At 32.1% G+C, this 11817-nt stretch overlaps 3 protein-coding genes across 3 annotated transcripts; all 3 read left to right on the top strand.

The window, feature by feature from the left end:
* Positions 1 to 1548, top strand: LOC126707489 (putative EG45-like domain containing protein 1). Its single transcript, XM_050407177.1, has 2 exons — positions 1 to 100; positions 1301 to 1548. Exons 1-2 carry the CDS (start codon positions 1 to 3, stop codon positions 1546 to 1548), a joined length of 348 nt encoding a protein of 115 aa, XP_050263134.1.
* A 1317-nt stretch (positions 1549 to 2865) lies between these two features.
* LOC126715729 (EG45-like domain containing protein) lies at positions 2866 to 4203 on the top strand. The gene is made up of 3 exons (XM_050416494.1): positions 2866 to 3052; positions 3589 to 3865; positions 4011 to 4203. Exons 1-3 carry the CDS (start codon positions 2947 to 2949, stop codon positions 4015 to 4017), a joined length of 390 nt encoding a protein of 129 aa, XP_050272451.1. The 5' UTR covers positions 2866 to 2946; the 3' UTR covers positions 4018 to 4203.
* Positions 4204 to 9839: 5636 nt separating this feature from the next.
* LOC126707483 (putative EG45-like domain containing protein 1) lies at positions 9840 to 11361 on the top strand. The gene is made up of 2 exons (XM_050407164.1): positions 9840 to 9939; positions 11087 to 11361. The coding sequence occupies exons 1-2, from the start codon at positions 9840 to 9842 to the stop codon at positions 11359 to 11361; spliced, it is 375 nt and encodes a 124-aa protein (XP_050263121.1).
* The last annotated feature ends 456 nt before the right edge of the window (positions 11362 to 11817 follow it).

Here is an 11817-nt window from a genome sequence, read left to right as displayed (position 1 = left end):
ATGAAGATGAGAGTTTTTCTGATGGTGGGTATCATTGCAATTCTTATCTCTACAGCTACAGCTATACCGGGAATTGCCACTTTTTACACTCAATATGTTCGTAAGTATTTATAAATGTTAAATGTTAAATGATTATTTGAAATCATAAAACTATTCATGGCTGGAAAGAATCTAATATCAGTTTCATCATTATCAATTAAAGTAAATTATTACTGTATGTGTTGTCTGTAGTATAATTTGTTTCACATTTCTTTAAAAGTTACACTAGTTTTTTAGTGTAGTTAATTTGTGGTATGTTTTTATGTTAGAATCTCTCTCTCTCTCTCTCTCTCTCTCTCTCTCTCTCTCTCTCTCTTGTGTCTGCATGTGTGTGCGCTTGTTATTTATTTATTATTTATTTTAAAAAAGTAATTGTCTCATATTACTTAAAAAAGTGTATTGTGTGTATTATAATTTGTCTCACTCTCTCTTAAAAGTTCCCATGACTTTTGAGTGGAGTTTGTGATGTGTCTTTATGTTAGAACCTCATTCCCTCTACTTTATGTGTGTGTGAAAAAAAAAAAAATTGTGAAAAAAATGAAAATTTTTGTATCTTTAGACATATTGAATTGGAAAATGCTAAAAATTTATACTTATATATAATCTTATAAAATTAATGAATGTGACTGGTTGATATCATTAATAGAAAAAATTGAATACTGAAATTACTTTTTAGTGATGGGTGCCACATTATATATACTAAAATTTGTAGTATATCCCTATAGCATCACTCTATTAAAATTGTACCAAGAGATAAGGCCACATGGACCTCCCCCTCTTTCACTATCTTGATCTTTTTGCTTTTAATTTTTAGTTGTATTTTAAATTTGTTGAAATTAAAATGAAATAAAAAATAAAAAATTATAGTGAGTAGAAAGTAATAAGAAAGGGAAAGAACACGAAATAATTGTGTGGTTCGGCTTAACGGCTTACGTCCATAGAAAAACCCCTTGATGGCTACATTTTTTATTATACACTCAAGCTTCTTTTATAATGAGCCCTAGTTGATAGGGTATATATTTGTATTTTGGAACTAGGATTAGATGTACATGGGCTTTACATTAAATTAGTCCTCTTAGGCCATTACATAATAAACCAATTAATATAAATTATTATCTTTATCAATTTGTAAAGATTAATTAAACAAAATTTACCAAGAGATATATTAGGCTACATGTACCTCCCTTCTTTCACTGTCTTGTTCCTTTTGTTTTAAATTATTAATTATATTTTAAATAGTGACCTATTTTTGTGTTGACAGCATCTGCATGCTACGGCAACCAGAGCCAAGGTGTCATGGTTGCAGCAGCTAGTGACACCTTTTGGAACGGTGGTGCTGCATGTGGGAAATATTACAATGTTAGGTGCACAAGAGACCATAATGTTACAGTGAAAATCGTCGATCACTGTCCGGATTGCTCATCAACCATCGACCTCTCTCGAGAAGCCTTTGCCAAGATAGCTAAACCTATGGCTGGAATAGTAATCGACATTGATTACCACCAGTAAGCCTTGCAATTTATGTTACATTCTTCATTGCAACTAATATTCTAACTTGTAACAGATCCTTGGTTGGTGTGTAAAATTGCTTAAGTACTCTCTTTGTCTTTTTGTTTGCAGGGTTGAAGTCACTCAAAGACTAGAGTAAATGCTCAAGCTGTTGGAAACTGTTGTAACAATATTGTACCTTATAAAACAAATTAGATTAAGACAAATAAACGTGAAGATGTTATAATATTAACTTTTTCTCAAGTGGTTATCAACAATTCTATATTTTTACATGATATATATTTTAAGAGCCTTATTCCTCAATTAGTACCTCTTTTAGCACCTCTTTGTATTTCCAAAAAATAAATATTTAGAGTTCAAATCCCTCTATTCCAACTAGTGATGTATAAAAAAAAATTTAAAAGCAATACCAAGTTGGTTCAATAAAGGGAACTTGGTGAAGCAATGCAATTCAATTGGGAGTTATTGCGACATTAAAGGTCTACACAATTTTGGCCTTGTGTTTCTATTGGATGAGGAAGTGGTTGGGTACCTTGCCCAAAGCCACTTTAATTACGTTTGTAACGATCCTTCTTAGATGACCACATATTAAGAATATGCTTTGTTAAAACCTTATTAAGAAAAAATCAATAGAAAAAAAGTAGTAGCGAAGACCAAAGTATAAAATTCTTGTGAACCTTCAAGTACATGCTTTTGGATTCACTCATATATATATATATATATATATATGGTCAAGTACATGTGTAACTTTTTTTTTAGATCTTACACCACTTGATTTTTCTTATTGGTTTAAGATGTTCAAAGTTGCATTGTTGGATCACAAATTTTCATTGTATTTAACAGATATGCTTGTGTTAATATATCAAATATTATTTGCTATTTGATAAGATATTTTACAAATAAAAAAATTATTAATCTTTAATCATTTTAATATTTTGCAATTATTGATAATATAAATAATTTTTTTTTGATGAAAGATAATATAAAGAAATATATTTTAATTCACTTAGTGACAGTATAATATAATCAAACTTAATTAATATTATATCATAAAATGAGTAATATTATACATGAACCAAAAAATAATCTTATTAATATTATACATGAACTAACTTAGTAGTGGAGTCCGAAAATCAAGGAAAGTTCTAGTATGCCACTTTAGACATATTCCAATCTTGACAATAGACTAATAAAGTCTGGACCTCTAATTTCGGTCAATAGTAATTTTTTTTGAACCAAGGAAACGTGCAAAGACTGGTGACGGTTGGAAGAAAATTTGGAGCAGCTTCTCCTATAAAAAGGGCAAATACTCTTGTCTTTCAGGCAAATACACTAAAATCAAACTGTTGTTAGAAGATAGAGAGCAATCTTTCTTGAATTTTCTATCAATAAATTGAGATGGCAATCAAAATCCATGCTTTTGTTTTCTTGGGGCTTGTCTTAAGCCTTATCTCAGTGGCTTCAGCCATTTCTGGAACTGCCACTTATTACACAGTTTACACTCGTAAGTATCTATATATAAAACCCTAGCTACTCTACTTGTAGAGCTAGATTGTTGTTTTAGTCTTATATTTTCATGTATAAATATACACCCATATTATTTCAACTTTGTTAGACCATAGTTTGTCACCAAATATATCACCCAAGGAGGTGGCGTAGGCTCTGATGGGCCAATCACCTTGCGAGTTACAGGTTGTTGGTTCAAGTAGTAGTACTGTCTGCCCTATTTAGTACTATGGTGCTCTTACACCTTGCATGATAGAGTTTAAATGAGCCAGGAATACTGAACACACATTCGAGTCCCATTTTTTTATTCCATAAAAAAAAAAAAAAAAAACAAATTGTCATCAAATAAATTTTCTTTGTCATGATAGGCATGATCATCTAGGAAACCATAGCCTACGGCATAATATTCAAAGTTTGTAATAGCATGACCATCTAGAAAGTCTGAAAAAAAAATTGTTGACAATTAAGGATTATATAGTACCTAGGTTTGAAATTTTATTTCTTTAATTTATTTTGTTCCCCATGTTATTGTAGCGTCTGCCTGTTATGGCTTCCAAGATCAAGGAGTTATGATCGCAGCTGCTAGTGATGCCCTATATGAAAATGGGGCTGCATGTGGTAGAATGTACAAAGTTAGGTGCACAGGCCCTACAAACGCAGGGGTACCCCAGCCATGCAGGGGTGAAGTCACTGTTAAGATTGTTGATCGCTGCCCGTCTCCTGGATGCCAATCGACAATTGATCTCTCTCAAGAGGCTTTCAACATTATAGCTGACCCCGCTGCTGGAAAAATTAACATTGATTACACCCAGTAAGCCTAACACATTCTTTAGTTTATTTTCGATGAATAACATTCATTTTCCTCGGTTTTACTACCATCAATTCTAGTCTGTTGGATGAGTTTTATGTGTTAGAATTTATTTTTTTTCTTACTTTTTCTCTTTTCTGATTTACAGGGTTTGATTCTCCTCGAAGAGAATTGGCTGTTTTCCAAAGCAAGACCTCTAGCAATCATAATTATACGGAAATAAGAAGCAATTCATGGAAATTGGACATTTTCCATGGATGATCACTGGCAGTATATCGATGAAATAATACTTCTTTGTAACGATTTTCAATAAGTAAAAATAAAAGATTTACTGCTTATAAGTTCTCTCTCTCTCTCTCTCTCTCTCTCTCTTTTGAAGTAAAATGGTGGCAATTTTATTCAACTTGAATATCTACATGTACAGAAGGCACCAAACGTTAGAATTTACATCTCATCAGAGCTTCCTTTGCTTAAGCATGAGAAGCATGCATGGTTACAAGCAGCACATATATATGCAGTTATGCACCACCCATTTGTGAACGGTAGCTTAACTTTAGCCGATTCAAATCTAGAGTCAATATGACAACTTCATTAACTCAAATGTTATGGACATTCATGTCCCAGGTTAAACAAATTTGATTGCGTTACCAACACACCGTGTCATGCCTTCCATACAAGTTTAATTTTTTGTGAAAGTTTCAGCGACCATAATCCATGCCAAAGGGCATGACTCCCAGTAGCATTAAACGATTCACCCGTGATGTTCCTATCCTGGTGCAATAAGAGCTGGTACGCAACACCTTAAACGCCTATAACACAATGTTAGCTAGGGAGCAGACGGTCAGGCGAATAATTGCACTTTCACTATCAAATGTATAATCTTGGCTACATACTTATTAGTGAAATCCTACATTGAATAACAATAAATATGGTTTGTAATTAATATAATATAATTAAGCTTGAATTCGTAAGTAAAATTTTGGGTTAAGTGGTATCCATATATGTTGTATTAACTACTATACTTGTATCTAATAAACCCCCAACTTAGAGGGATTCTTTCTTTTATATATATTGTTAAATTATCGATTGTCTCAAAAGTTTAAACTATTAGAATATAATAAATTTAATTGTTTAATCACATATATTCCCCTAAAACTCCGTTTGAAGTGTGGGTCAAAACTACCTTTTAATAGATGATGCTGCTCTGATACCATGTTAAATTAACGATTGTTCCAAAAGTTTAAGTTATTAAGATATGATAAATTTAATCATTTAACCACATACTTTTAACATATATGAATTATGCATCTTAATCTTTTGTCTTGGATTGTTTAAGGTCAGTTGGTTGGAAGTTTGATATTTCATTGTCATTCAGCCGGATCTTGGTTATGCTATACACCTGATTAGTCAATTCATGACAACACCTTGTTCTATGCATTATGTTATTGTCTTTCAAATCCTTCGATATGTGAAGGTCATGTTCTTTCATGGTCTGCTTTTCTCATCACAATCGATCTTCCTGAGATTTCCGGGTTTTCTCGGATGTATAAGGGGCAAGAGGTCCTATTGATAGGCGCTCTACCACTTGTAATTGCTTGCTTTCAAGGGATTATCCCACTTTTTGGCATAGTGAGAAACATTTTGTTATAGCTCTCTTTGACTCTGAGGGTGAGTGCTATGAGCTAGCTATCACCACCTCTAAGCTTTATGGTTATAAGAAAACCTTTGGTACATCCCAACATGCTACATTGGCTATTTATTGTGAGTTTGTGACAACCGGGGTGCTATTTAGTCTGTCCATAATGACATGTTTTATGAGCGCACCAAACATAATAAAATTGATTATCATTTTGTGCATCATCATTTGCAACAAGATACACTCCATGATCTATACGTTTTTGTTTTGGTTTTTCTACTGATCAGCGCAGTTGGCTAATGTCCTTACCAAGCTTATCCTCCAAGTCGTTTTAATAGCTAGGCCATCATTAACTCTTGCACAATATTATCAGTATGTTTTTTACATCACTGATCATTCATAGGTGTGCCTATAAATATAAGTCTTTACTTATAAAATTAATACATACAAAAATACAAAAATTGCTTTCTACTCTTTTTCCTTGTCTTAACAATAACAAATTAGAGCTGATCTAATAGTTTGTTCTTCACTTTAGTGGCTTCCCCACACCACTCTTCTCCTCAGCAGCTGGTTCTTCATCTCGGTAGTATATTGAATTCTAGCAGCACACTCACCACACAAAGTTTCTCACTTAATTTGTTAGGTACCCCTAACCTCCATACGTGCACGTTTCCACAGCTTAGGGCTATGAAGGCTAGGATCCCTGCTAGAGCTCAATCAGAAAATTTAACGTTCAACGAACTTGGTATGGGTTATGAAAGTCCAGTGGATAAAGAAAGGTCTTCAAGGATGCCTAAGAAGTTATTTCATTCTAGAGCTTTGTATGTGGCTGCGTACGTGTAAACTCGACAATGCATATCTTCATTATGAATTTATGATAGGTGGTCTTTTTCTTCGAACGATCCTTAATTTGTGCATGTGGAATATTGGTTGGGTTGAATTATTTTATATTTTTTTTATAATTTACACATGCTTGGGTTTATTCTTGTCACCGAAACTCAATCTTTTGAAAATCATGCCAAAAATCTAAAGTCTTTACGGAAAAGTTTGGATAATATCTTAATTTTTTTTTGAGAGTGGATAATATCTTAATTTAAAGTCTTTACGGCGGAGTTAATTTGGATAATATCTTAATTTAAAGTCTTTACGGCAAAGTTTGAATAATATCTTAATTTGTATATTGACGACGTAGACTTGATATAACATAGTTTGTCCTTTGATTAACGACTTTCAAGCAAATTTAGGCACGGCTGCTACGTATGTAGTTTGAAAATTTCAGGTCTATGACATTGCGGTAGAATTTAATGACAATGCAAAATTACCTGCGTATAGTCCGGTATATGTGTCTCCTTGAAATTCTTATAATAAATTTTGGTATGTGGAATGTACGAAATGAACATGACTTGAAATGGAGAGCATCTTAATCAAGCATGTGCAATTTGAATATTTCTAGAAATGGAGAGGTTCTTCATGTGTCACTTTCAAACTCTTGTTGGTTCCTCCCAATATTTATACTTTGTTCAGGGCCTTCTTATGTGTGGGCTTTTCTCAGCCCAAGCCTATTAATAATAATGGATGAAGCTACATCGATTTAGGCCTCAAAGCCCAATAAGAATTTATTTTTATTTTATATAAGATAGAAATTCTACTTTAATCTAATTTAAGTGTATATATGTAAAAAAATTTCTCCTGGAGACTTGAACTCTAGCTTTTGCTCCCCATACCCCACCGGCACTACCTATGGAGTAATCACCGCACCAAGCGTACACGGTGATAAATCCAATGAGATTTAATGAACGGCACTTTTGCTCCCCATACCCTACCGACACTTATACCTATAGAGTAACCACCGTACTAAGGGTACACGGTGATAAACCCAATGAGATTTAATGAACGGCACTGTATGTATTGAGACACATTCTAAGGGCATAAGATTTGCCAACCGCCTAATTAATTGTGTCCTTGTGCTTCCTTGAATCTTATCCATGTGAGTAGTCTAGAAGGTCATATCCAACTTGGAATATACCAATATATATATATATATATCTCCAAGAATCCCTTAAGTTTACCAAAAAAAAAAAAAAAAAAGAATCCCTTAAGTAACAAATTTAGTTGACTCTTCTGAGTATATTATAGGCCATATCCAACCGGCACGCACTACAAGTGAGGACAATTGTTGCATTAACCAAATTTCTCACTATAGATTATACCGTTCATTCTCACGCTTTGCTAAGTGTTAGAATATAAGCGTAATCTGATCCAAAAAAGAAAAAGAAAAAGAAAGAATATAAGCGTAATGGAGTTAAGCCCAATGCATGAAATTTTTAGCTATTTCAAAAGAACGTTTGGTTCAAAGAAATATTGTGTTATAATTGAACTTTTAAATAATGGTGTACTCTAAATAATGGTATAATCTTTTCCAAAATCGTATTCATTGAGGGAATTAAAATGTAATAACTAAAAGGATTTAAAGGGATATAGACCATGAATCATTTGAATCACACGTTAGTATGTATGGGTGCTTAGGTCTAAGAAAAATGATTTTATGAGGGAATTAATAGGTAATAACTAAAGGAATTAGAGGAATGGTAAAGCAGTCTTGTCAAAAAAAAAAAAAAAAGGTATGGTAGAAGATGAGTCATTTTACACTCTTGTATCTTGTATGCTCCTTTAATTTTTAAAAAGATGACATGTCATTACCATATGCATTCACAAAGGGACACGTTTCATTATTGTATGCATCCTCTAATTGTGAAGATCCAACCTTTGATATGGATAATAAATAGTTTCGATGAAAAACTTCATGTAAAGATAGTTTTTTACGTTTTTCTGTATTTGATAGTATTAGAAAAAAAATGATAACCAAAAAATTATTTATTGACTAACCATATTTAGCTATAGAGTTGTTCTCTAGAAAATTTTAGTAGAAAACAACTTTATCTCACACCAAATTACATAAAATAAGTCAAAAAATAGTTTTCCAACTTATTTGAACATGGAAAAATAAAATAGTTTTATAGAAAATACTTTTTAGAAAATGATTCAGTTTTCATAAAATGTTTATGTCCAAACAAATGGAGCTATAAATGTGGAGATAGTAGTTTTTCACTTTTTTCTATACTTGGTAGTATTAGAAAAAGAATGAATAAAAGGAAAATTATCTCTTGACTTCCTATATTTTACTATAGAGTTGTCTTTCAAAATTTTTTAGTGGAAAACAACTTTGTCTTACACCAAACCACAAAACAACTTTATCTCACACCAAACAATTTTAGTGAATTCTAGTTAGCTTAACTAATAAAATCTATGATGGTTGAATTAGAAATCTGAGATTCAATTTCTGCCTACACCAAAAATCAATTAATGGTTTAGTTTGATGATAAATAGTACAATCATCAGAAGTAAACGTCATAGGTTAAAACTCTATAAAAAATTATAAAAAAAAAAACCTACATAAAAGAAGTTAAAAGATAGTTTTCCAACTTATTTTAAAGTTGCTACCAAACATAGGAAATTGAAATAGTTTTCTTGAACTACTTTTTGGAAAATGATTCATTTTCCATAAAATGTCCATGTTAAACAAACAGAGCTATAAATGTGAAGATAGTTTTTTGTATTTTTCTGTATTTGTAGTTTTTCACATTTTTCTATATTTGGTAGTATTAAAAAAAAGAGAAGTGCTATGTCCATATATTTTTCACAACAAATCGTAGGTGGTAAGTAGTTATTGGTTCTAATTTGAATCTACAATTTAAAGTATTTTTTTGCCTACTCATAACAACTAATAACAAATTGCCACTTAGGATTTTTTGTGAAAGTATTGTGAAAATGTTTAGACATAGCATTTCCAAAACAAAAATGGATAAAAAGAAAATTTCTAAAACAATTTTATCTCGCACCAAACTACATAAGGGAAGTTAAAAGATAGTTTTTTAACTCATTTTAAGGTTGCTGCTAAACATAGAAAGATGAAATAATTTTCTAGAAAATATTTTTGGACAATGATTTATTTTCCATAAAATGTAAATGTCCAAACAAACGGAGGTATAATTGTGATGACCCATTTTATTGCATTCCAAATTAATTTTTTTTCATTTTGGTGAGAGATAAGATTTTATGCTAACACTTACAAAGCATTATAAACTTTGTAAACTATCAATTCGTTTTGTTTGGTAGGAAATTGAAATCAAAGCAGCCAAAACAAAATTCATACCAATATTAGAGATTGGGCTTTTCGAGATTACAGCTACTTATAGGGGAAAGAGAACACCATGATGCAATATATATTAGAGACTCTCCTTTGTGCTTTTAGACATATATACGAAGAGAGAAAGAGGAGACATGGAGATGAGAGTTTTTCTATCGGTGGGTATCATTGCAAGTCTTATCTCTGCAGCTTCAGCTATAACGGGAAGCGCCACATTTTACACTAAATATGTTCGTAAGTATTTATAAATGTTAAATGATTATTTGAAATTATAAATCTATTCATGGCAGGAACGAAATGGGTAGGATGTAGGTCAGAATTACAGTTTTTCCCCTTTAATAAGTGTGGTTGAGGGATAAATATCCAGCATATATTAATTTTCATTCGAAAAAGAAGGAGGACGAACACTTATCTTACCAACCGAAAGAAAAATATGAATAATATACAAAGTTTTTCACAATCTTTGTTATAACGGTTGATATGACAAGCTGTATTTATAACAAACAATATTATTTTCAAATGAATCAATTTTGTAAATATCATTTTTATCACTATCAATCAAATTAAGTATGTTATTAGTGTGTAGTATAACTTGCTGCACTACTCTCTCTTAAAAATTACCATGACTTTTGAGTGAATTTTGTGGTATGATTGTGTTAGAACATCATTCACTCCAAGATCAAAAAAAAAAAAAAATCATTCAATCTCCCTTATGTGTGTGTATTTGTTTCTCATAATAATAATAATAATAATAATCATCATCATCATAATAATAATAACTACAATGACCTTTGAGTGAATTTTTTGGTATGTCTGTGTGTTAAAACATCATTCACTCTCCCTCATGTGTGTGTTTCTTATGATAATAATAATAATAATAGTGATTGGTGCCACATTAATGTGTAAATGTTATATATTTAAATTTGTAGCATATTCCTAGAATTTGTTGAGATTAAAATGAAATAGAAAATTGTAGTGAGCAAAAGCAATGAGAAAGGGAAAGAACACGAGAGAATTATGTAGTTCAACCTGACGGCTCACGAATAAAGCCGTTGACGGCTACATTGTTATTATATATACTCAAGTGCCTTATACAATAAACCTTAATAGGGTATATATACTATATTTCTATTGGAATTAGGGTTAAGTGTACATGAGCTTTACATAATTGGTCCTCTTGGATCATTACCCAAAAAAAAAAAAAAAACTATTATAAACTATTATCTTTATTAATTTATAAAAGTTAAGTAATAAAAATTGTAATCGATCCCTAGCATTACTCCATTAAAATTGCAACAAGAGATAAGGCCACATGGACCTCCCTCTCTTTCACTATCTTGTTCATTTTGTTCTAAATAATGACTTAGTTTTGTGTTCACAGCGTCTGCATGCTATGGCAACCAGGGCCAAGGTGTCATGATAGCAGCAGCTAGTGACGCCTTTTGGAATGGTGGTGCTGCATGCGGGAAATTTTACACTGTTAGGTGCACAGGAGACCATAACGGCGTACCACAACCTTGCACGGGTGCTAGTGTTACGGTGAAGATCGTCGATCACTGTCCGGGATGCTCATCTCAATTGGACCTCTCTAGAGAAGCCTTTGCCAAGATAGCTAATCCTGTGGCTGGAATAATCGACATTGAGTACAACCAGTAAGCCTAACAATTTATGTTCTAGGTTGGTTTCAGTGTAAAGTTGCTTATAAGTAGTCTCTTTGCCTTTTTGGTTGCAGGGTTTGAAGTCCTTCAAAGACAAGAGTAAATGCTCAAGCAGTTGGTAACTGTTGTAATAATATTGCACCTTAGAATTTTTTTTTGAGAGGAATATTGCACCTTAGAAATGGTTAGACAAGACAAATAAACTTGAAGATGTTATAATATTAACTTCTTTTCATGTGGTCGTCCACAATTCTGTATTTTCACATGATATATATTTTGATAGTACAAGTAATAATCCAATTGTTACCATCACTACAAGAAAGTTTGCTATTTTCAACGGTTGAAACCATCGAAAAAAGTATTAGAAACCGTCGAAAAAAGCATTTTCGACGGTTTAAGTGACCGTTGAGAACCGCCACTAAAAACTATGTCGAAACTTTTTTTCTATATTCTA

The sequence above is a fragment of the Quercus robur genome, chromosome 2 (assembly GCF_932294415.1).
Source record: "Quercus robur chromosome 2, dhQueRobu3.1, whole genome shotgun sequence".
Taxonomy (NCBI): Eukaryota; Viridiplantae; Streptophyta; class Magnoliopsida; order Fagales; family Fagaceae; genus Quercus; species Quercus robur.
The sequence above is the reverse complement of the archived record's forward strand: the minus strand, read 5'-3'. Positions and strand labels throughout refer to the sequence as shown.